This window comes from Grampus griseus (assembly GCF_964374135.1).
Source record: "Grampus griseus genome assembly, chromosome: 21".
Classification (NCBI taxonomy): Eukaryota; Metazoa; Chordata; class Mammalia; order Artiodactyla; family Delphinidae; genus Grampus; species Grampus griseus.
In genome coordinates, this window is record NC_139015.1 from 21,212,673 (window position 1) to 21,237,921 (window position 25,249).

The 25,249-nt window shown below is 46.4% G+C and overlaps 1 protein-coding gene across 1 annotated transcript in view; it reads right to left on the bottom strand.

Annotated features, from left to right (window-relative positions):
- Positions 1–3,979: 3,979 nt before the first annotated feature.
- PRAG1 (PEAK1 related, kinase-activating pseudokinase 1) overlaps positions 3,980–25,249 on the bottom strand; it is a gene marked incomplete at its 5' end in the record, with an annotated part of 42,783 nt that continues 21,513 nt past the window's right edge. Inside the window, 3 exons of the mRNA XM_082680302.1 lie at positions 3,980–5,245; positions 11,993–12,732; positions 23,391–23,548. Coding sequence (XP_082536428.1) covers positions 4,079–5,245; positions 11,993–12,732; positions 23,391–23,548 — 2,065 coding nt within the window. The 3' untranslated portion in view covers positions 3,980–4,078. The remainder of the gene's footprint in view (positions 5,246–11,992; positions 12,733–23,390; positions 23,549–25,249) is intronic.

A 25,249-nucleotide genomic window follows, 5' to 3' on the forward strand; every position in this document is an offset into this window, starting at 1 on the left:
GCATTTTGTTACAGCAGCCCTACTGGACTAAGACAAAAGAATACCTTTTTGGGACTTGTGGGAAGTCCTCAGGGCTGGCTCCAGGCAAGTGATAAAACAGGTGGTTTGTCTCTGAATCTTGTCTTCTCATTTCCTGCCTTCTCTTCCACCCTTAGATGAAGAGTTCAGTTGCCATGCTCAGTTCCCTCAACCTGTCTCCATGCCTGATTAGCTCTGACAGGGCATCAAGTCAGGAGCCTGAAGAATGACCTTTAGGTCTTAAGACCATACATAAATGTTCTGGTAGTCTAGCCACATCCGGTGTTCAGGACAGTGTTTTTGTAGGAAATAGCTGTAATCACTTCTGGTAAAAGATCTGGAAAGATCTGAATCCAGCATTCAGAATATGTGCTAAGTGTACATGTTCAAGTCCGACTGGGATAGCCCAATACCAAGTTGGCTTGCTGGCATGCAGAAAAACCCCAAGTAAACTTGACTTTGCTTCCGCCACTCCAGAAAGTTGGGATGGATGTAGTCAAGTCCCAGGAGGAAACATGCAGATCAGAGAAGACTGAATACCCAGGATCCAGTAAGGTTCCAAACTGACCATGGAAGTTCTGGCCCATCCCCGGTTCCCCCTCAATCAATGGTATTGTGTTCGGGTTAACTTGGACTCCTGTCCTTAAGGCGACCTCCTTTCCAGGGCACAGGTCCTCCAAAGACATCTCTTGCCTGGAGTAGGTTTCCTTGACTGTCATTAACCACATACTTAGCATTGGAAAAGAGACGGAAAGAGTAATTTGTCGACTTTTGTCCCATAGAACTTACCCTAGATGTTTTATTCTTGTCTTTTATTTTTAGCAATGACAGCAGTTGGTTTAAGTTTTGGTTTCTAATAAATCAATTCCATTTACCTCACCCTCTATTAAATATGCCAAGCAGATTTTACGTTATAAATCTACTATTTTAATGAGATTTAATGAGCTTATCCTTAGATCTTCAAAGATTTATAGACATTCATCAGAGTGGGAAAGGGCTGCTTCCTCTATTGGCTGTATATTTAAAGAACACATTTCAGAGAAGTCATTAAAGTGACGTGTGTCTTCCCTCTTCAGAATCTTCATAACTGTTCTGTGTACATGTGTGCATCACAAAAGAGCTTTTTCCAGCCCCAAGCCTTTGAAAACCAGGACGTGTGACACAGTGATAACTACAGCTCCCCAGAGCCCTGTCTTTTTAGATCTGAGCCATGTGTTTTGATAAATAAATCATCTCTGAAGTGCTTATCTTGCTTCTGGCAAGGATATAATAATTTAGATGCCTGCTTCGTAACGCCTACAGGAAAGAGAACGATTCCACATCTTGGCATGAGAAAGGGAAAGGCCCGTTAACAACCCAAATTACAATGTGGAAAGGATATGGGGGCGACTTGACTCAGAGTTGGAGGGAAAAAAACCTGGAGATTTAAATACCAGTAGTTGGGTCTAAAGCCAAGAAAAAAAGGAGATGAACTCACAGATAACAGAACTATGAAATAGCCAGATGTTACAGGACTGTCATCATATAAAGGTCCCTGCTTATTTCTGAACCTCAGTCCGTGGAAGAAACTTTTGTTACTGGACTTAATCCATTCGGTGCTTGAAACTTCTGTGAGGTAAAGCCATGCATCCCAGGTGTATTTTGGGGTAACAAAAAAACAGTTACATCGAGTCCCTGAATTTTGTGTGAATGAAGCTGTTTGCCAAAGCTAATATTTGTAGCCACGTGACTTACCGTTCACGGAAGAGGTGGACCAATGGGAATGAGTGGGTGGCCAGTGCCCTGCAGAACCACCTTGATGAAACGAGGCCTGAACACTCCACACTTGGATTTCACCAACTGTGGATAGAAGAAATTGCCCCATCTAGAAAAATGTTATTTTGTTTACGTGCTATTGGGAACATTATTCGATGCCTTCAAACAAGGAAATCCTTGGCAAAGTCCCTTCAAAACCAAGCACCGGGATAAGGTTTGTTCCTCCCGATGAACAGTTTCCTAAAATTATACGAATTCTGCAACCGGTTGTTTTCCACTTTTCTAGGTTGGTGGACAGCTCAGAAGTAAGTTTTATCGCTATCATTCCTCTCAATTAGAATGTATTGCTATAGTTCCTTTCCTTTCCACCTTAATTTTGGGTTCATTTTGGTTCCTAAAATCTTTTCTACCATCTGTTTTTTTTTTCCTGAAGTGGGTGGCATATAAAAAAGGTGCAATTAATTCAGAGGTTTAAAATGTGCCTCTTGAGACGTTTATTTCCAAATAGCGCCTTATTCCCCGGCAGAATATTTGTTTCCTCCCTCTCCATTGTTTATTTATTTGAAGTAAGAAAGAACAAGAAAGCAAAAGACAGCAAATCAAAGGCAGAGGGTTTGCCTGGAAAATTCCCAGGAAGAAGCAACGGACAAAATAATACCCCCTGAAACAGACAGGTCCTACGGAGAATTATGATTTCCATGTTCAAAACTCTTTCTCTTGTACAAACATAGTTGGAAGCTGGTTTTAGCCACTTCTTCCCTCAATGCTCAAGTGAGAGTTGAAATGACAAATGTGCCCCGAAGCCCCAGGTTTCACGTCAGGTGCTTGCAAGTGTAGGTGTGTTTACCTGGAGTCCCAGGATGGAAGGCTTGTAAAAGGAGTGAAATTAATACGCAGAAGGTGACCTGGGAGATTTCCCCATCCTGGTTGCTAGCCACATTCCTAGATTTCTAGGACATTCATTAAGATCTTTGCATTTGTTTTAAAATTGTCCATAGTTATTAACAAGGTTTGAGAAATTAGTTCACAAGTTGGAAGATTACTCTTTAGGTAGAAATACAAGGGCCTTGGGCTGTTTCTCTTCAAATGAGTATTTAGTGACTTCTTGTGAGTCTAGTTTTGAGGAGGAAAGATCTGCTGCTTCCTAATTTTCTTTGAGTATTTTTAAAGTATTTTGAATGAGTTTTTGAAAATGGAAACCCAAAAGAGCTTAGAACAGCAGGGGGACTAGCGATCTGAAAGTGGGAACACTGGAGTTCGATTCTTGCCCTGTCCTTATCTAGGACAGCAGTACCAGTGGGCTGTTTTCCACCTAGCCCTCTATCCATCCTTCTCAACCCTGCCCAGGGAGGCCAATCCTGCAGACTGTATCACCCAGGTCCCCTTGCTGTCTGGCATCTCACTGGTCTTGGCCTAGGGATGACAGGTGGGAAACAGGTTGAGTGAATCCTCCCCATTCCTGCCCTTGCTTTTGCCTCATCGTCCTTTGCTTTTCTCTAACCCTGCCTACAACTCTCTAAGTGGTCCCCTGTTAAGGTCTTGTCATTTGAACCATCTGGGGTGGCTTCTGCTTTGAGCCAGGCTTCTGATACAAATGACAACCAGCTTTAGCAAACTGGAAATGGATTTCAAGCAGTGGGATTAAATTCTGAAATTCTGGGATCACACCAGCTGTGTCTGAATTCTTCCTAAGAGACTTGTTAGGTGGGGAGAGAAGCGGGGAAGATTAACTGGTCTCCGCATGCCTGGGGCCCTTGCGGCCTTTTGCTCTATCTTACGAGAAGTGTAAGACAGAGGACAGTTCAGGTGGTCTTGAAGCCACTGCTCCAGGGGCTTAAAAACAATTTTACCCGCCAAAGGTATTAACGCACTTGGGCACTTGAGGATAAAAGAGCTTTCTTTACTCATGAGTCAACCGAAAATTTTAATTAAAAATGGAGGGTTTTTTGGTTTTTTTTTAAATAGCCACTTGACAAGAGGGTAAAGAGAGCCCATAATGGGGTAGTGAGACCAGAGTCCAGGCTTCACGCTGCTGGCCACACTGTCCTCAGGACCTTGCAATAAGCTAGAAATGTACACAATTGTAGGCGAAAACTTCGAGGCTAGGGGAGGAGAGGAGGCCAGACCAGGGTGGGCAGTGACATCCTCAGTCTTTTGTATTTATATCTTACACACACACACACACACACACATATATATATAACATCCAAGTACAACAGTCATTTGTACCATTTCCCAGGAGACACAGATGTTTCCAAGGCAAGGCAGGGCGGGGCTGGGGGCAGCACGCGGGACGGGGGCTGCCTCACAGAAGCTGCAGGAGCTTCAGCGATTGTAAGAGAGCTCCGGGCTCCGCCGACGCCAAATACTGGCAGCAGAGCCAGTCCTCCAGCTCCACCCCGCGCCGGCGGTCCACCGCCTTCTCGGCGAACTTCATCATCATCAGGGCCCGCTTCATGTCGATCCAGTTGCTGAGCGTGGCGCAGAGCGCCTCCTCCGAGGTGCCCGGCTGCTCCACCAGCTCCCGCCGGGGTCCCCACAGAAGGCACTGCAGCACGCGCTTGGCCTCGCCGATGCGGATGCGCTTGATGGGGTCGGCCTGCAGCAGCAGGTGCGCAAGCCGCTGCAGGCCCGGCGAGTAGAGGGACAGCGCGGGCAGTGGGGGCAGGTCCTCCTGCCGGTAGTCCTGCTCCCGCAGCTGCGCCCGCACCTCAAACGGGTTGGGCTGGTGGAGCAGCTCGTAAATGAGGATGCCCGTTTGGAACTCGTCGAACTTGCGGTACTGGGAGGCAGACACAATCTCTGGGGCCAGGCGGGCCTGGCTCTTTTTCTGCTGCAGGTTGGTGGAACCGCCCGGCTTCTGCTTGGCCTTCAGGAAGTTGCTGATGATGAGTCGGGGCAAGTGCTTCTCGCCGGGCCCTCCCTGACAGGCGGGGCCAGCCGGAGGGGTGGGCGTGACGCCGGCCGGCAGGGCGGCAGAGGGGCAAGAGGAAGGGGTAGCTGCAGGGGCAGGGGGTATGGTGGTGGGAGGGGCCCAGGAGGTGGCGGAGGAGGGGTCCGGGGAGGCCTGCGGGGCGCAGTGCACCAGCAGCAGGTTCTCCAGGCATAGGTCCCGGTGGATGATGCCGTGCTCCTTCAGGTGCTCCAGCCCGTTGCAGAGCTGCAGAAGCAGGAAGCACACGCGCCGCTCGTAAACCTCGGGCTCAGACTGGTGGCTGGTGGCTGAGTCTTGCACAAAGTCCGAGGCGGTCTGGTGGGGTACCTCTCGGGTGATGACCACCACGCAGTCCTGCTCCTGGGCGGGGGGATGTGAAGGCAGGGCAGACAGGGGGTCCTTGGGCGCATCGGGAGAGGTGAGCATGCTGGAGGGCACCGAGGCGACAAAGTGGCCGCAGTCCTGCTGGATGTTGAAGTGCACGGGCACGGAAGGGCTGCAGTATGAGGCTGCTTTGGGCTCAGGGGTTTTGCAGATCTGTGGGGGAAAGGGGCAGTGAGGTCAAAGGGCCAGAGCCAGCATTCGGTTCAGCAGCTGGGGTTGGGACATTTAGCTATCCACATGCAAAACGGTGAACTTACACCCATATCTCACACCGTACACACAATTTAACTCCAAATGGATCCCAGAGACCTAGGTCATAATGGAGAGACTTAGATGTGAGAGCCAAAACGTACGCACTTTTGAAGAAAACACAGGACAGAATCTTTGAGACCTTAGGCTGAGCCAAGGAGTTCTCAGATACTACACCAAAAGCATGGTCCATGAGAGAAAAAATGGCACCAAAAGCATGGTCCACGAGAGAAAAAAATGGACAAGCTTGACCTTACCGAAACTCAAAACTTGTATGCTTCGAAGGATACTAAGAAAATGCAAAGACAAGTAATAGAGTGGGAGGAAATATCTGCAAAACACATATCCAGTAAAATGATTTCTATCCAGAATTTACCAAAAATTCTTGCAATGCAGTAATAAGATAAATTACCCAATCAAAAAGTGGGCAAAAGATCAACAGGCATTTCACCAAAGAAATATATAATTGGCCATAAACACATGAAAAGATGTTCAACATCATGAATCATAAGGGAAATGCAAGTCAAAACCACAATGAGAGACCAGGTGAGGCCCACCAGAACGGCTATAATAAAATGATAACAGCAAGTGTCTATGAGGATGTGGAGAAATGGGAACTCTCATTTATAGCTGGTGGAATGTAAAATGGTACCACCACTCTGGAATACGGTTTCGCAATTTCTTAACAAGTTAAACCTAAAATTATCACACAACCCAGCAAGAGTGAGTTCCCTTGGTAGGAAGACGTCCCCATGCCCACAGTGTAGGCTGGACAAATTCTCAGGAAGCCAGATAAGAGCTTACACAGGCAGTCAGCCTCACTCCCCAGCCCTTGCACCTGAATTGGCAGCTACCTTATAACAGATGTGTTCGACCCCTGGGATGTTCCCTTCTTGGGGAATCTCGGGGGCAGATGCAGGCCCTAAATCTCTAGAACTTGGTCAAATTCTCTTAGGCTGCCCTAGTTTCTAGATCCAGGTACATATGCCATGCCTACCGGTTGGCACAACCTGTGGGGCTGATTTCAGTGGAGCCGCTAAGTGGAAGCCATGAGCTTTTCCTCCAAGGGTGAGTCAGAGCAGTTGAAAGAAAACAGAAAGCTCTCCAGAGAATAGGGAACCCAGAGGGCCCGAAGGCACCCTCTGAACCAGAGGTGGGAATAAACAGACGGATGATCTCAAGCTCCTTTGGGGAATTCCCAGTATCTTTCCCACCTCTTCTACATCTTCTTGTACTAACGACAGCGACTGCCAACTAAGGATCCTGAGCAACAGGAACCCTCATCTGGTGGCCACACAACTGAAGAGTCTTGAGCCAGACACAGTGGCCCCCTGTCAGGCCTCAATTTCCCTCTAATTACACTGAAAGGGTCGGTATATGGTCTGTGGGTGCCCCTCTCAAAAGGAGATGATGCAACCCCAGCCGTACTTTGTAGAAAGGTAAGGATCAGTGCGTAATCCTGAGAAGAAAGGCATTTCGCCTCCATCTATAAAATATCATCCTGCAAACAATCCAAAAATAACCCTTTGGGGTGCTGCACGGCTGCACTCAGATGAGTACAGCAGTGTTTATGGAGCACCACAATGCTTACAGGTGACGTTTTTAGAAGTTCTGTTGCAAGTACCTTTTCAAAGAGATTTATTTATATTGCAGTTCTACAAAGCTCAGCATAAAACCTGGCATAAAAGAGCTCCGCTTCTGAGAAAACTTTTTAAAAGATAATTGGAGGGCTTGGGGGAGAGAACACATTAATTTATTGATCCCTCTATTAGAGAAGTAGAATAGAAATAAAAGGAAAGTACATTTTATCCCAGACAGTGCTTCCTATTACTAACAAAAGTGATTTCAGAATGCATGCCTAAAAGGCACTGCTGCAGGCTCTTTCTTATCCAAGCACACCCAGCTATATTCAGTTTTTATTTTTGGCTGTGTTGGGTCCCCATTGCTGCACATGGGCTCTCTCTAGTCGAGGCAAGCAGGGGCTACTCTTCGTTGCGGTGCGCGGGCCTCTCTTGTTGCACAGCACAGGCTCCAGAGCGCAGGCTCAGTAGTTGTGGCGCACGGGCTTAGTTGCTCCGCGGCATGTGGGACCTTCCCGGGCCAGGGGTCGAACCCGTGTCCACTGCACTGGCAGGCGGATTCTTAACCACTGCGCCACCGGGGAAGCCCTGTATTCAATTTTTAAATGGCAATCTTCTGGAACACTATTACACTAAAGGAAATTTGGGAGGGGTCCTCAAAAAACAGTCTTGCATATAAATACCAACCCCTGTGTATGGACCCGTCTGCTGTGCCATCCATGGATACTGACGTCATCCCCTCCAGTGAGGGCTTCTCAACTACAACATATACCTACCGAACTCTTGCACCATGCCTACAAGCATTTTGTCATGTAATGTCTCGTTAAATCTCATTGAACAACTCAATGAGGTAGATGCTACTACAGAGGAGGAAACTGAGACTTCAAGAGGTTAAATTATTTGCCCTAGATTATACAGCTAAGAAGTGTTCTGGAGGTGAAAAGTATGGGCTTTGGAGTGAAAAGGACCTTAGTTTAAATATAAACTCTGTAGACATTGGCAACTTTCCCTTGATTCTTGTTATTTGTAGTAGTTATGTTCTATTAAGTAGCCACAAACACTGAATGCATGAATGCTGAACCACTGCTCCTGGGGAAATACAATGTGAAGTTCTTGCAAGCCTCTGGTCACAAGATGTTCACCAACTTCTCAATATGTAACCTTGTTGTATACTGTGTGTGTTTCTGTTTAAAGACGCCTTATTCATAGATACTGCTGATGCACTAACACTGACTCACAGCCAACAGCAGTGTAACTCATGCCTGAACTAAGCCGATCTAACACCCTCTCAAAGGTGCATCACAGCCTTCCTGACCTTAGGAACACGAGACAGGACTTCAGCGCTCAGCGTGGCCATTTTAAAGCGAAATCGCCAACGAAAAGCACAGAAGTGTGACGATGAGGCACTCAATAGACACAAAAAGCACACCTGTGTACAGTATGAGAGCTGAAACAAGAAGGCGGAGGGTCCCTTTGTACCACCTCAGCTGAAGACGTGCAAGTCAGATGACCCGGATTTCCGCCTCTGCCCACTGTGTGCCAGTTCAGGAATGAACCCCAAAGCCCTCCAAGTATTGACGTGGGGTTACAAGTAAGTTTCAGCATCGAATTCACAAACGCAGAATCCACGAATACTGAAGATCAATGGTATTTATCTCCAAGTATGTTTCTCCTCTGTATCTCAGGGGCAGTGTCCCTCTTCACAGGGCCACTGGGAGCATTAAAGGACACAGCACAGGTGTGGCTTTCATCACAATGCCCAGGCGAGCACCCACCGGGAGAGGTTGCTATGGTGACTGCCCTTGCGGGTCCGGCTGTAGCCATGTGGTGGTGCTGGGCAATTCCAGAGCTGGCTGGCTGTACAAACCCAGAGGGTTCAGCTGCCGGGGCCTGGGCTGTGTTTCCAAGGATCCCCTTTCTCCAGGGTATCAAAGGCCTGGGCCCGGCAAACACTCTCCTTGGGAGCTCCAGGCACTTCGCACAGAGGTGTAAATGAAAGAGGAGAGTAAATGACAAGTGGCCTGGATGCATTTCAGAATCAGTGAGCTGGTCCCTCTGGCAAGACCTGCAGCTTCCTCACTGCCTCGAACAAAAGACAGAGCGCGTGTTATCCAGAGGGGCAGCCCTGGGCCACCGCCAAGATCATTCTACAGTGTCAAATTAGAGGTGAGGGGAGAGGAGGGGGCGGAGGGAGGGGACGGCTTCTTTTCCACCCCATCTCCCCTCACCGCCCCCCAAGTTCATTTTCAGGGAGTCTGTGCTTGGGTTCTGGCTCAAGACCTTCACACAGACCTTTGGTTCAGCTCAAATTTCAAACGTTTCACTGAGCCAAGTCTCACTTTAAACTTTGGTGCCACGGCCTGATTCGTGGTTGAAAATCTGGGCTAAGTCACGTCTGTTAAATAAAAAAGGCCCAGCCCGCTTAGCGCAGGTCCCTAATTACCGGAGTTCTGGCTGACTGAGGCATGAAACGGCTTCGAAAGCACACACAGCTAAGGCTTTTTTTCCCTCCTCATACTCGTGGAGCTGGGCTGCATGAGCTGGCTTCACCTCCTCGTGGCTACAGGGCGTCAAGCCCACAAACGGAGGGACCAGCGTCAGCCCGAGCAGGTGGGAGGCTGCAACTGAAGCTCCCGCTTCCCAGGCACGGATGAAATGAGCTCAGCCACAGCCAGGCGGTGCGGGAAGGAGCCCCCTCCCCACTCCTGGGGATTCAGCCGATTTAGATGACTGTATTCCATCTAGGATCAGCACTAATGAAGTGGAACAGCAGTGTGGAAGGATGCTCCGTGCCCCGCCCCCTCCCCTCCCCCTCCCCTCCCCCCCCAGACCAGGCCCATTTGCAAATTGATATTGTTGTTTCCCAGACTCTGAATACTGGAAGCTCTTCTCCAGATTTTCTTTTCACGCATTACGGAGATAGTCCCTGAGCTGCCAAGGCTCCAGCAAAATCAAAGAGGAGACCCCGGGGACTCTCTTCCTTAAGAGGACCAAGGTCTATCGCTGGCTTCCTTATGGTTTAGATTTCGAATGCAATGAACGATGCTGCCTTTTAACATCCTCTGGAAATGCTGAATTTTCTGCACTGTTCTTCGGAGAACTGGCTAATTCTACATTGTTACAGGAGGTCCTAGAATCCAAGTTGCACGTCACCATCATGGATATAAAAAACAAACCCCTTTGCCCGGAGGTTCTGATCCAGCGGCAGATCTTGCGCCACGTGGCCCCCTGGGCCATATCACTTTCCACCCCATGGGCAAGAGGGATTAAGTCTGTCCCACCAGGCTCTTTCCTCCTCAAAATGGAGAAGTCAGCTGTCTCTTGACAGTGAAGGAGCCGCCCAGGTCCAGCCCAAGTAGGAGGGGGAGAGTAACACATGCACTTGAACACAGGAAATGTTCAGGGTGGAAGCAGAGACATTATTCACAAATCCCTTTCTCAGGTCCACTAGGTTGGCAGAAGCAAAGAACTTCCTAAAGGCACCTCCATCCCCTTGACTTTCAAGGAGCTCAAACTTACATCCCTTTCAGTGCATGGATACAGGCCCCTGGCTCTGGGCCACCAGCGATGACCAGGCTGACCATGTCCAGCTCTCTGGAGGGTCTACTCACTCTTCCTTTACTGGATACAGCACCCTGCTAATAGGAAGGGAAACGCTGGGGTTGTTTCTTTTTCTTTTAATTGTGGTTGGGGGGGTGACCAGGAAGGGTAGCTCAACAAGAGAGTACTGCCGAGTTCAGATATAAAGAGGCAATGAAGTTCAAAAATCTATCTAGTCTTTTGGGGCCTTGATTTCTGACAATGAACTGGATCCTCCTAATAGCTACCTTCCTGCCTAGTTTTTTTGCAAGAAGGCAGCGAGTAATTATACAGAGCCCCTTGAACAAATAAATCAGGGGTTCCCAATCTATATTTTATGGTGGTGTCACCAATTTTTTAAAAGAAAAATCTCACAGTAAAATTCACTGCAATTTTCCTTGGCTAATAATCATAGTATTAAAAAAAATCTTACTGGTAAGAAGGAAGCCACCCCGTCAAGATCGTTTCATGTTAGTTCACCGTTTGCATTTTTTCTAATTAGAAATAAAAGAATGTCTTGGGGCAGGTGATGGCAGAAAAGAGTTCAGGGTTCCCTTCTCACTCCTCACAAAAGCCTGCATTTATAGAAGGACCACAGACCACCAGGTACTCAAGGGACACCAAAAGAAGATGAGAAAAGGGGCCACCAGGGGGCCCAGATGGATACAGACAGCTCCACCAGCTTACTCAGAGCTGTGCCCCAAAAGAGCAGTGGGGCGTGCTAGCAACAGCCCTGATCCAGGGCCAACGATTAAACAGCTGTGTTACTTTGGGCTCGTCACTTAGCTTCCCTGAACTTCATTTTTCTTAACTGAAAGGGTGGTAGCATAGGCTTCGAGACAAGACAAAGAAGACTTCAAATCCATCTTAGCCACCTGCCAGCTGTGGGCAGATTACGTAATCATTGTGAGCCTCAGATTTCCCACCTGTAACACCTACCTCCCCTGTGAGGATTTGAGGTCGTGTAGTTAACACACCCATCCAAGAGTCTAGTTGTATACCGACTGCTCTATCAATAATATTACTGTTGTGGTTCAAGATGATGTTTGGGTCTAACTCTCCTTCCGGCTCTATTTTAAGAACTATATCTGAATTGCCTACCTCCCGTATTAGATTATAAGCTCCACAGGAACCATACGTTCACCTCTATATACTCAGATCTTTACAAAATACCTGGCTCATAGGAGGCATTCAATAGAAACCTGCTGAATAAATGAATGAATTCTCCATCACATTAAAAGGCAACTGTCTTAATCCAACTCGATCACGTAGGTTAGTTCCTGAAAGCACAGAATGAACCTTGTATTCATTGTACAAATCACACTGCACCACGTCCTGGGCCAGGCAGAGAGTGAGATCACCGAGCATTTTTTGGAATCTACCCTCCTTCGGGAGCTGGCTGAGGGGAAATGACTTCCCCAGCCATAGCGCTGCCCCCCCAGCCAGGACCGGCTGGCGGCACTGTGGAATGGGAGGAGGGGTTGGTACCTACTTTCACAGCGTAGGTGCTGCCGGGGTCCTCGGAGCAGGTGGCACAGTAATAAATGGCATCCCCCGAGTCGCAGCAGGGCTTGTTACAGGCCAGCTTGAACAGGGACCAGTTATTCTCGCTGAAGTGCAGCCCCTTTTTCTGGCCGCCCATGAAGAGGTCCTCACACCTGGCCACGAGGCGGACCAAGGACTGGGCGTAGAGCCCTCCCAGCTTGGTGTAGGTGCCCTCCTTGCTGCTGATGCTGCTCAGGAGGCTGTGCAGCTGCAGCTGGGCACTGCCCGCCGAGGCCTGGCTGGACACGCTCAGCTGGGAGGCCGCGGCCGAGGAGACCCCTTTGCCCTGCAGGCTCTGGCTGCCCGCCAGCCCTGGCGCTGGGCCCCAGGGGCCATTGTCTTTGAATGTTTTCTCCAGAGGCTCGGAAGCAGAGAAGGTGTGCTGGAGGCGGCTGCCGGGGCCTGAGGAGTAGCTGAAGTGGGACTCGTCATGGACACAGACGTTGGTTTCCGAGTGGCTGAGGTTCAGCTTGGGACCTGCTGTTCTTGGCTTGGGGGAGCCTTGGGTCCAGAAGAAGCCATCCGGAGAAGAGGCCGCCCGGCTCACTAGCTTCTTCTGGGGGAGAGGTGGGGGCTGCAGGGGGCCACTGGGGGACACATCCTCAGTGGAGCCCGAAGGGAAGGGGACAGGGCTGAAGAGCTCCTTCCCGCTGCTGGTGGGCGAGTGAGTCAGCTCAGATGATGGACCTGAAAAAGAGAAACAGAAACCATCAGACCGGGGGCCCAGGGTTCAGTTCCAGGATCCCGTGGGCCTTTTTTTTTCTTTCCATCAAAGCAATCTATTTTATTTTGTTTTTATCTATTTCTTGAAGAGACAACATATGCACAATGAACACAACTCAAAATGCAAAAAAGGTGTACAATGCCAATGAAGTCTTCCTCCTACCCTGTTCCTTAGCACCCAGTCCCTCTCTTCAGAGGAAACATGGCTGGCAATTTCCCACACATCCTTCTGGAGATCTGCCAAACAACCCAAACACACACACACACACACACACACACATTTACACAAAGGAGAGCAAACGGTGCCCACTGATTGCAGTATTCCTTTTCTTCACTTGCCACTATGGCTTGGAGATATTCCACATCAGATGATGTTCAGGTCTATCTAATTCTTTTTAAAAGCTATCCCATACTGTATCATCATATGCAAGTACCAAAATTTATTTAACTGGTCCCCCGTGGATGGACACTTAGGTTGCTTCTAATATTTTGCAAACAATGTTGCAACAGCACCAACAAACTTGAACATGTATGGCTTGGCTGGATTTTTTCAAAATGTCAGTTTATAGAGGGTACAATTTAGCTACAGTATAATTCCTCCTTTTTAGGGTATAATTCTCTGAGTTTTGACAAATGCCCTGATGGCCTGGGGGACAGTGCAGGCCCACAGACATTTCAGAAGACAGAGAATGTGATTTCATAAGAAGAAACAGATTTCAAGGGAAAGCGAGTGGTTCCCAGGCCCCACAGTTCCCAGAGGTGCACGTGGATATTGATGTGATTTGGGGAAAGTTCCATCACTGCCTCAGGCCTCCGCAGAGCATGGGGACCTTCAGAAATGTCACAGACAGTGAGATAAGAGCGAAGACTGGACTTACTCTTTATATCAATGTATGAAATGGAGAGTTCACAATGAAACAAGAGCTCAGGTAAAAAATACATAAGAAAAGGTACTGACATCAGAGACAAGAAAGGGCCAATTGAAAATAATACTCATTTCTTTCATTCTAAGAACTGACTCAAAGATATACCCAATATTTTAATAACAGTTTTTAAGGGGATTAAAAAAAACCCAAAACATTAACTGTATCCATACATTATAAAATACATCCTATTATCCTGAAGGTTAAAATGTGAAAGAAATATGGGTCTCAGATTCAAGGAAATAGGCAGTTATGATGTGCGCCCCTCATTTAGTTGACTGTGCATGTAGCCTAAGGGTGGGGCACATAGTGCCTCTCTGGACGCCCTCCCACCTTAGCAGGACGACCAAGATGCAAGACGCACAACAAACACAGAGGCCAGAGGCAGTAGAAAGGCCGCAAAGGAAGCAAACTGTCTGTTAGTTTTGTGTCACTTCACTCAGAGGCACATGGCCTTCACAGGGCTGCTTCTGAACAGGTAACAGCTGTCTCTGCTTGAGTCCCTCTCTGATTTCTCCAGCCAAAGGGGGACAGAATGGGCTGGCACCAAGCCTCTCCCATCAACACGGGGGCCTCCTTACATGGGGGTGCTCCACAGGCAGGAGGGAGCCAGGTGGATGACCATGTCCTCAGGCGCCGATGTCCGTGCCTCAGCCCCATTGACCAGCATCAGTAAGTGACAGCAGGGGCCTCCTGCACAGTACAAGCTCCAGCGCAAAGCCCCCAGGAGGACAGAGTTGGTAAACGCAGCTAGTTGAACACAGGAGCTGGGAACCAGGTTTGTGCAAAGAGATGCATTATCAACACGCAGAAGATAAGGGTTGGGGAGGCGGCAGGCAGAGCGTGATCAGAATCCCGGTCAACGCTTTACTCAGTGCCTCCAGTCTCCCTGTCCAGACAGGGACAGCCTGCCTATGGTCAGGACACCTGGGTCCCCCGTCCAACCAGCCGGGGAGCTTTTTGACAAATCAGTTTCATGGCTAGTCCCCTCCTTAAGCCTTATGCTTATTCCCACCCCTTTCTTTGGTTTGTCTTCCTGGGCTTCCCCCTACAGCTCTCCTTGACGCTTTCAACACATTCCTTTCTGCCTCTGGTCTGATCTGAGGGCGCATAGTGGGATGAACCCTGATGTAAGCTGTCAATCTTACTCGGCTGAATTTCCTCATTTAAAAACTGACCGGGGGGCTTCCCTGGTGGCGCAGTGGTTGAGGGTCCGTCTGCCGATGCAGGGGACACAGGTTCGTGCCCCGGTCTGGGAGGATCCCACATGCCGCGGAGCGGCTGGGCCCGTGAGCCATGGCCGCTGAGCCTGTGCTCCGCGACAGGAGAGGCCACAGCAGTGAGAGGCCCGCGTACCGCAAAAAAACAAAAACTGACCGGATTGCATCGCTGCGAAGGCTCCTTCCAGCACTAACAGTCTATAATTTCAGCCATTCTCTCCATTTTCAACAACTCCTCATGTGCATTTTGTCTCAAAGCTGCCCCTGAAATAAAATACCTCTAGGCAGATGGTTATCTTGCTTCCACTGTTCCTCTATCTCTAGTTCCCACAAGCTGCTGCTGGAAAACTTTTCAATCTTTAAGCATAGCAGGAATCTTAAAATATATATATATATATATATATCGGTAACACTTCTCATTCCCTAGATTACCAAAGCAAACCAAGAGGTTGTGCTTTAGCACAGAAAATAACGCGTGTGTTCAGGCGTTGGAAGGAAGTGATTTTCTCCTTTGCCCTGTGTGTGTTCTCTTGCTTTCTTGTGGGAACTGTGAGTGCGTGGCTTTGATCAGATCTATATCCCATAACCACTTAGCTAAGTAGGGGCAGGAGTACTGGGTATTAGAAGGAGGTGCGGCTTCAGGGATTAGCATGTGGACTGGTTCATTTTTCTTTATTTTTTAGATGTTAGGTGTTTCTCACCCAACAATCACTGCCTAAAGCACACGGTAATCAGAGGACGGCACTGCACAGGAAGGCTCCTAGCCATGCACTTCCCCAGAGGTTGTAAAGGACTGCATTACACAGACCTCATCTGGTGAAGTGAGGCTCATCTGAAATGTGCACTTCCTCTGTATGACTGGGCATTACATACACATATTGTGATTTTTGCATTTAAAAAAAATCTCCTACTTGGGTAACAGGTACACCATCTTCTGACCATTCTCCAGATGTGGACCCGCACCAGGCAAAAAGACCATAATTCACTCTGATCGCCCCCAGGCACCCCAGGACCATATAACATCTCAGCTGTTAATATTCTTGGCTGTTAATATTTGGAGGGAGATGTCTACGTGTAGCCCTTCTCGATAAAACCGATTTCTCCAGCATGAGACAAGCAGTTAGCTGTCTTCTGCGGGACCAGAGAGCCCCCCAGAAGACCCGCTCTGGTTCTGTCGTGTTGTTGGCTCTCGCATGGGGCACCTCCTCACAGACACAGCTTATCCCGGTTCTATGCCGGTGTTAGATCACCCTGTTTCCAAATTCTGGCTTACAATTAAGGGTGTAAAAAGGATATGAATGGAAAATTCATATCAAAGGATATGAATGAAAAATACTTTGCTGGGAAGTCTGCCTACATCATAGTTACATAATTAGTGGTTTTTTGTTTTTTTTTTAAATGACTTTGAGTCCTAATTGGGCCAGAGAGCTACAAATCCCATTTCCTAAGTTTTCCTTCCAATTTCCAATTCTGCATGTCAAGCCTGCAGCCGGCTATAGAGCAGAACACCTCTGCATCTCCTTAGTGCCTGTGCTTCAGAGAAGAGAAAAAAGTTTTCTAGAGAACTTCCTAGAGAAGTTTTCTAGGAAAAAACTACACATCACATTTGGTGCACTGGGTGGGATCTTAAAACGATGGAGAGGAAAGTATACCAGTTTGGTGCCATTATATTTATAAAGCAGAGAAGGGAAATCAGGATTTCAACGGTGGGGGAAAAAAAGGCTCAACTCCTATGCAGAAATGCAGGCCAAAAGTTCAAACCCAGCACTGTGAGGTTTTCTGATTATAGAGTCCTCTCTTCTGGCTGGGTTTTAATAGGTACTTTCACTGTTCTCTATAGCCAAAGGGAGAGCTGGGCTTCAGGAGGAAGTGGTCAGTCCAGTTTTGAACCGTATAAATGAGCCCGTGTGGCTTGCTTGGAGCCCGGCTCTGCCTCCTGACGGCAGCTGGGCCAGAACAAATGTGGGGACAAAGGGCAGGGTCCCAGCTAAGAGTCCCCCAGCTCCAAACTTCAGCTTTGGTGTCTGACGAGTCTCCAACTTAAAGTAAAGGAAAGCAAATTGCATTTTCTTTTGTTCGAAACACTGAGTGTTCTGTGGATTGTTTTTAAAAATGAGGATAAGAGATTTGGCTGGAAACGGCTGTATAGATGAATCCATGCATTCACTCAGCATTTCTTGAGCACCTACAAAATGCAAGGCAGAGGGAACAAAGCAGATGGAGAAAACCTCACCCACACCCTGTGGCCTGGTTCAATCCCTTCATGTTCAAGGTGAGAAAACTAAAGCCATCTGTGTAGGCCAGGGTCACACAGGAAGTGGCAGTCTTACAGGTTTTGGCCAAAACCCCTCTTCCCACCCCCAGAAGACGTGAAGAGTGGTGGCAGAGGGGATGTTCTAGCCTCACAGAGAGTAATTTTTTCCTCCAAAGGAAAATTTGGTCAGAATAAACTCTAATTTTTTTTTTAAAGGAAGGCACATAGCATTCCTTCAAGAGGAACCCTTGCTTTTTCAAGAAGGTAAAGGTGGTCTGAAAATGGAAGCATAGTATTAGCATTTTACAATTGGATGGAAAATGTGGCATTTGTGAGAAGTCTCTCCAGACCAGTTAATCATCCCAAGAAACAGTGATCCAGATGGGTAGGCAATTGACATGCAAAACAGGAGAAGCACCGTCTCAGTTTGGAAAACAGGCTCGTGGAAAATATTGCGTGTCTACAGCCCATGTGTGGTTCCATGATCTTTCCCCTGTTGTAACAAAATCATCATGGGTTTTCTTCCAAATGAACAGTAAAATTAAAAGTTAGTTCAAGGCACTTTCACATGCTGTTGACAGAAGCATAAACTGACATTTTTAGAGGTTAATTTGGTAACATCTGTTTAAAAATGCATATACATTTTGACATACCGATTCTACTTCTAGTAATTTATCTTACAGATATGCTCACCAAATTATCTTGGTGTACGTCACAGGATCTTCCTGCAGACTTGTAATGAAAGTAACCTAAACGTGCATTGACAAGAGAAGGGTTTAACCAATTTATACAATGAAAAAAATATACAGCATGAAAAAAAATGAGGTAGACCTAGAGGTTCTGATTTGAAGGACTTCAAGATACATTAAGTACAAAAATGTGTAGAACTGAAGTTTATATTTAAAATATGGATACGAATTTCTGGGATGATATAGAAAAAAATGTTCCAAATGGGGGGTGGAGCTGGGAGTCTGAAGACTCTGACTTTTCACTTTATATCTTTCTCCATTGTTTGGATTTTTATCATAGACATGTATTGACTTCATTGAAGTAATAATATATTTTTAAAAATTCAGTTTAAAGGGAATAGCTCAAACTAAAACGAAGCTTCACTTTAGAGATACTGTGAGGGCTCAGGTCACAGACAATCTTAAAAACGCGTATTTTTTCCTTTAGGATAACTTCTCCATCCTTCAGTAACACATCTCCCAGAATAGAACCGGTGACTCAGTCTGTCTCCGTGGGGGATGGGAGGGTATACTGTGTTAGAGCAAAACATCAGTGTAATATATTAGACTGAACCCATCAATTTAGGATCAAGTGCTCTAACAAGCCTGCTTAATTGTCAGAAAGCACGCTATTTTTGGCTAGAGAGTTTTAGATGCCTTTTTCAGGACCACCTTTCTTTTTTCTTTTTTTTTTTGGCTGCTACGTGCGGCTTGTGGAATCTCAGTCCCCTGACCAGGGATTGAACCTGGGCCACGGCAATGAAAGCCTGGAATCCTAACCACTAGGCCACCAGGGAACTCCCAGGACCACCTTTTTAAAAATACTATTTCTTCTTCTTTTTTTTTTTAACATCTTTATTGGAGTATAATTGCTGTACAATGGTGTGTTAGTTTCTGCTTTATAACAAAGTGAATCAGCTACACATACACCTACATCCCCATATCTCCTCGCTCTTGTGTTCTCCCTCCCACCCTCCCTATCCCACCCCTCTAGGTGGTCACAAAGCACGGAGCTGATCTCCCTGTGTTATGCGGCTGCTTCCCATTAGCTAACTATTTTACATTTGGTAGTGTATATATGTCCATGCCACTCTCTCACTTCGTCCCAGCTTATCCTCCCCCCTCCCCATGTCCTCAAGTCCATTCACTACGTCTGCATTCCTGTCCTGCCCTTAAGTTCTTCAGAACCTTTTTTTTTTTTTAGATTCCATATATATATGTGTTAGCATACGGTATTTGTTTTTCTCTTTCTGACTTACTTTAATCTGTATGACAGACTCTAGGTCCATCCACCTCACTACAAATAACTCAATTTCGTTTCTTTTCATGGCTGAGTAATATTCCATTGTATATATGTGCCACATCTTCTTTATCCATTCATCTGTCGATGGACACTTAGGTTGCTTCCATGTCCTGGCTATTGTAAATAGAGCTGCAGTGAACATTGTGGTACATGACTCTTTTAAAAATACTATTTCTTCTTAGAGTCTCAGGTAACAGCCTGAGTGGGTGAGCAAGGGCTCAGTGAGGGTCAGGCTGTCACTCATTCTGACTGACGTCTTTGTGGACTTACTATCTCCCCACCCTTCCCTGGCCCCTTCCTGGCTGACTTTTCCCCATAGCACTTACTGCCATCTGACACACTGGCTACTTTAGTCCCTTATCTTCCTCATTGCCCATCTCTCCCCACTAGAATGTGAGCTCCACGAAAGGAAGGGACAGGGCATTTTTTGGTCACTGCTGTATCTTCAGCATCTAAAACTGTATCCAGCCCATAGTTTGTATTCAACAAATATCTATCAAACCAATGACTGAATTAATGTCTATATTTCAAAAATCTTCTTGGCATTATTGTTGAGAAACACAAGCTGACTACTGTCAAGATATTTAATTAACTTCCTGTGTTTCTGGTTGGCAGTTACAAAAAAATCAGAACACAAACACTGCCTTGGTGCATAGCTTCATGGGAGTTTATAAGTATATTCACTACTGTATAGTTATTTAGACCTCTCATCTATCACTTCTGCCCATATTTTCAGTTCAACACAGCACTCATCTCCTTTGGGAAGAGGGGAACCTGGCATCTATGATGTTCGTTTAACTGTGGAACTGAGTTGTAATGTTATCCTAAATCAAAAGGGAAAATGATCTTAATGCAATTATGAGGTCTGCGTATTTAAAAGTAACCATTTAAAAGCACAAGAGTCTTCTGGTGACCATTTCTGCTGATCATTCCCCCCACGCCCATCCATCCATCCACTACAGAGGACCTTCCCCTTGGCAGCGTTCGTGGATCTGTCCTAATACATGCAGTTTGTCCCTCCCCAACCAAGCATAAACCCGACAACTGCTTAGATGGATTTTTCCTTTCACCAAGTTGACCTACTGTTCAATGAAACTGCCCACATGGACAAATGGGATAACAGATGTGCTTGGAGAAGTATGGAATGTGATACAAGCACAAAGAGCTGACATTAACACTGATATAAAATATTTTGTCAACGAAAAGTTTAGACACACTCGTTTTTAAAATGCAACCAAGTTATAGCTTTCGATTATGTTTATTTTACTTAGAAAATTTAAAACTATATTTTGGGGGACCACAAAACCTGAATGGTAGAAAACTAATTTTCACCATTAACCCTGATGAGCTTCCAAGAAGTTTACACAGACTACTACTATGCTATGCCCCGGAATGACTTTGTCCTTAACTCCCCCAGGCCCACCCATACCACAGAGGCACAAAGTCCACGAAATGCATTGTTTTCGTTACTGAATTCTTACTGACAAAAATCAATGTATAGTTGAATGGTCTCTTTTGACTTAATATATAATATTAAAGAGGTGGACGCTACATTCTTGACCTAACTCCACCTCTCCCGTTTGGATTCCCTCTCTCAGCTTTGGCGCTAGATGCCGAATAGTAACAAAAGGCACGATGGGTCAGTATTTCAGCTACGAGGTAAAAGTGAGTGAGGATTCACAGGATGGAAAGCTAATTGTTCAGTAATAGATTAAAGCCAGCTGTCTTGGCTACCGACGAGCGGTTGAATGAAGGGTTTCCTACATTTTAGGACCTGCGGTTCTGGACATTCTCCAGCTTAATGTTTAAGAGACACAGAAAAGGAAAAAAAGAGAGAGAGAGAATGCCTGTGGTCTCTTGCCAGTTTCAAAGCATGGTTCTGGGTACAGAGCCATAAGCAGGAGCAGCAGATAGAAACTGCTTTGCTCTGAGAAGCCAGAGTCCGGTAAGAAGGTATATATACCTTTTTGTTGATCTTCTAGGAATCTAAATTTCGAGGTGCATTTCCACTGAATAACTCGTTCGTGATAAAGGACTAACCATGAACATATATTCTTTTTTAAAAACTGAAGTACAGTTGATTTACAATGTGATTTCAGTGTCAGGCGTACAAGAAAATATATTCATTTTAATTCGAAAATGACTGAGTTAGGTGTCACCATTGTACTCATAAACCCTCAAATGGCTCCCTATTTCCGAACTCCACAAACTGGTTTTGAGAGTTTTGTACAATCCAGCCCCCAGCCTCCCACCACCTCATGTCCCACTGCCCCTCATTTGCTTCCACTGAAGTGCGTTGGGCTGGTCTGACCCTTTCCCCATGTGCACTGCTAACCCTGTGCCTTCTATCCTCTTGAATTGTTTCCTTAACCTGCAAAGACCCCTCCTCCTCCCTCTACCGTCTCAATTTTAACCACTCTGGAGACAAGAGCTGAAGTCCCATGCCCTCAAAAAGCCTTCTGGGGACTTGCTTGGCAGTGGAGTGGTTAAGACTCCACGCTTCCACTGCAGGGGACGCGCGTTCAATCCCTGGTCAGGGAACTAAGATCCCGCATGTCTCAGGCGCGGCCCAAAAGAAAAAAAAAAAAAAGCCTTCCCTGAACCCTACATCAGCACTCATTGATTTCTCTCTCTCTGGAAGCTTTCATAAGCACTCCTGTTCTGAGCAGCCCAATTTCCTAGCTTAACCCATCCACCCACATGTCACGTATTTTAATCTTACCTTCCTGGCTAGACCGTGTAAGAGCCCTGAGAGCAAACATCATGATCTGCTGGTTCTGAGAAGCAAAGTGCTGGGGCAATTAAGTCCAGTTCTCACTAACACCAGCTGGCAAGTGGAGGATGAAAGACCCCTCCCTCAGAATTGCTCACAATCCCAAGACAGCAGGTCAGGGCTGACCAGCACAGGGACTAACGGTTCACGTGCCCAGCCCAGCCTTCGATGGCATAAGGTGCCTTGTAGAATTTCTGCACAATGGAATGGGAAAAGGAAAAAGATAGAAACCCAGGAAAATCTGCAGAGAAAGAAAATCCTTTTTTGCCACGTCCCACCCAAATCAAGGCTAAGATATTTCCTGTTTTGAAGTCAGAGCTGTCAGAAGTTTCCCATCAGATCACACCACAGGCTGACGTACAACATATGCTTTTGTCTTAGCAGCGCTAATCTTTTAGATAGAAAAATGTTGGTGACAGTAAATTCACAATGGAACCCTCTACTCCAAAAATGCCTACTGAGAGGAAATACTTCCTTAGGACTGAGAAAGACAGTCATGCTAGCACACGTCCAAACCTAACATGCTAGGGCAAGTCAATGAGAAAAGCAGGAGAGGACACACACACACAAGTGTTAAAGGGTGAAGGTTTTAATAGTACCCATCACAACTACAGGAAAGCAAGAGTTCTTTTTTTTAGGAATACAGTCGTCCTTCATTATGTGCGGGGAATTGGTTCCAGGAATCGCCTCAGCTACCAAAATCCGTGGATGCTCAAGTCCCTTATATAAAATGGCGGAGTACCGTCGGCCCTCTGAACCCGAACCAACAGAGGTTGGAAGGTCTTTGAATCTGCGAATTTGGAGCCCGAGAATACCAAGGGCCGACTGTACACCCAGTCAGGACTTAGCCACATATTACGCCTTAGAGCTTAATCCAGAAAGTGGGGTGGATGGTGGTCTAATGAAGCCGGCATGCTTTAATTCAACACACACTTATGTAAACGCCTGCTGTGTGTCCAAGGAAGTGTGTGCATATGTGTGCATGTGTGTGTGTGTGTGTGTGTGCCCATGAAAGAATGAGAGAGACAGAGGGTGGAGGAGGGGGAATTTGTGGTTGGCATGCACCCAATCCCCTGTAAACTAATCCTGAGGACAGAAATGGAACGCAGACCTATACACAGATGTCTCATTACCCAAGGAATCAGGAGTCTTTCGATATGCTTCCGACTTCAGCCTCCTCCCACCTTGCTGCCATGCGGATGCGCTGTGTGTAACTGGAGAGGGAGATATGGGATGAGGCGCCTTGTCATAAACTCAATAGGGAATAAATGTCAGCTGCTCCTTGGTAGAGTCTACTTCACAGGGAAAGTGGGACCAAGACAGTAGGTCTAGCTCGGCCCTTCCGAATCTAGGCAATTAACCCAGGCTGGCCTTCCAGACTCAGGGAATCTAAGCCTCTCCATCAAGGTCAAGTCTGTTACCTCCATCACTGCAGGTCCTGGAGTCAGAGGCCAGGCTGTCCGTGGAGCCCGTGGTGAAGCTGACGTGGACGCCCCTGAAGGATGGGCTGAGGCTCTCAGCAGAGCCCTGGCTCACCTTCTCCAAATCAGAGCTGCTCTTGTTCATTTTTAAAAGGTGCCTGGAAAATGTAGAAACAAATGATAAAAGTAATTAATTTGGTTTCTATTCAAAAACCAGCTGATGGATTATGAACCTACTATGCTCCTGAAGCCTGATCAGTGCCAGTAAGTTTTAAAAAAACAATTCAGGGAAGAGAGAACAGGGACTCTTCTGAAACCTTACGCACGTGAATGGCAGGAGATTTCTCAAGCATGGTTAAGGAGAAGTGAGTCTATTAAATTTAGAAAAGCACCAAAATCATGATTTGGGAGGAACTGCCTTCATATTCTGGCCCCGTCTGCCAAAACATTTACGTCATCTACTACATTCTATGTAACATCTCTACAAAGAAAAACTGAACATTATCATACAAGCCAATGTATAGAGATACACAGAGATTGGGTAGGTTTTGCAAGATCACAGGACAAGGGAATTGCAAATTCAGACCAAAAACAAGAGATTTCTTTTGTGCCTGATACCCTCTTGACATAGCTTCAAAGGGTCTAGCTTATTCCTTGGACTTAAGGTCAATTTTAACCAGACATCTAGTGCAATGTTTAGATGGAACCATGTTAACATAACCCTTATTCCAGAACTATGGAATGAATCTGCCCTTAGGCTTTCTATGAAATCTTTGATTGCATCTCTAAGATAGCACGACCGATACATCAGGGACAGGAATACCAAGTTCAAGAGAAAAGAACTCGCCTTGGAGAAAAGAGTTCCATTATTAAGTGGAAGGTTTAGCTTATTGATTTCTCTTTCCCTCTTTCCAAGGACTACATGAATATTCACTCTGACCTGACATTTCCCCCACGCAGCCGGACAGACCACAATCAATCCAGCCCTTTCCCTGTTGGTGGTAACCCAGATTTGTCTGAACTGATATTTCCTGATTACATGCCTGCTCCCACTACGGCAGATCTATATCTCAATATCTGCTGTAGGAAATACACAATACAGTATTGATTTGGCATCAGAACTGCCTCATTTAACGCACATGACCTTACAGGCAAGAATGTATCGATCATTCTCTGTGTTCAATATTGCACAGCCCTGTACTGGTCCTCACAGGCACTGGAATCCCTTGTTCATTAACAGAAAAGTTTAGAGAAAGTTCGCTCCCATGAAATGTGCTCCCTAGAAACATGTCTGTCTCCCCACCTCCAACACTTAGAACCAGATTAAAAGACGTTTTAAAGCTGTTACACCTAAGTGTGACAGTGATGGCAATGTTACAACTAATAGTATTCTTTATATTTCAATGTCACTGTAGGGACCGTGGGGATGTCAAATCTTTTGGAAGTGCTACGGCAGTATATTATCTTTATTTTACCCTCTGGCAAAATATAATCATAGAAAGTTTCATGAAATATTTTTATCCTCATCAAATCCATCAATAATGGCTTTTGCAGATGAAGCCAAGATATGAAGCTGTGAATAACGACAAGTCCTCAGTCTAGGAAAAAAGCCAGATCTATGGCAATCCAACTACGCTGCCCTCTTCAAAGTGGCCCCTGGAGTCTCTTGGTTTTCAGGCTCAGAAAGCTGCCAAGGGAGAAATTCCAGCACCATAGCTGCTGAGCTGGTGCAGAAAAACACTAGATGAAATGTATATAAATAGATGAAACTAAGAAATACATAAATGTGTGTATGTATGAGTATATACAGATACACATATGCACACATACACATAATTATTTAGTGTAACAGTGAAGCA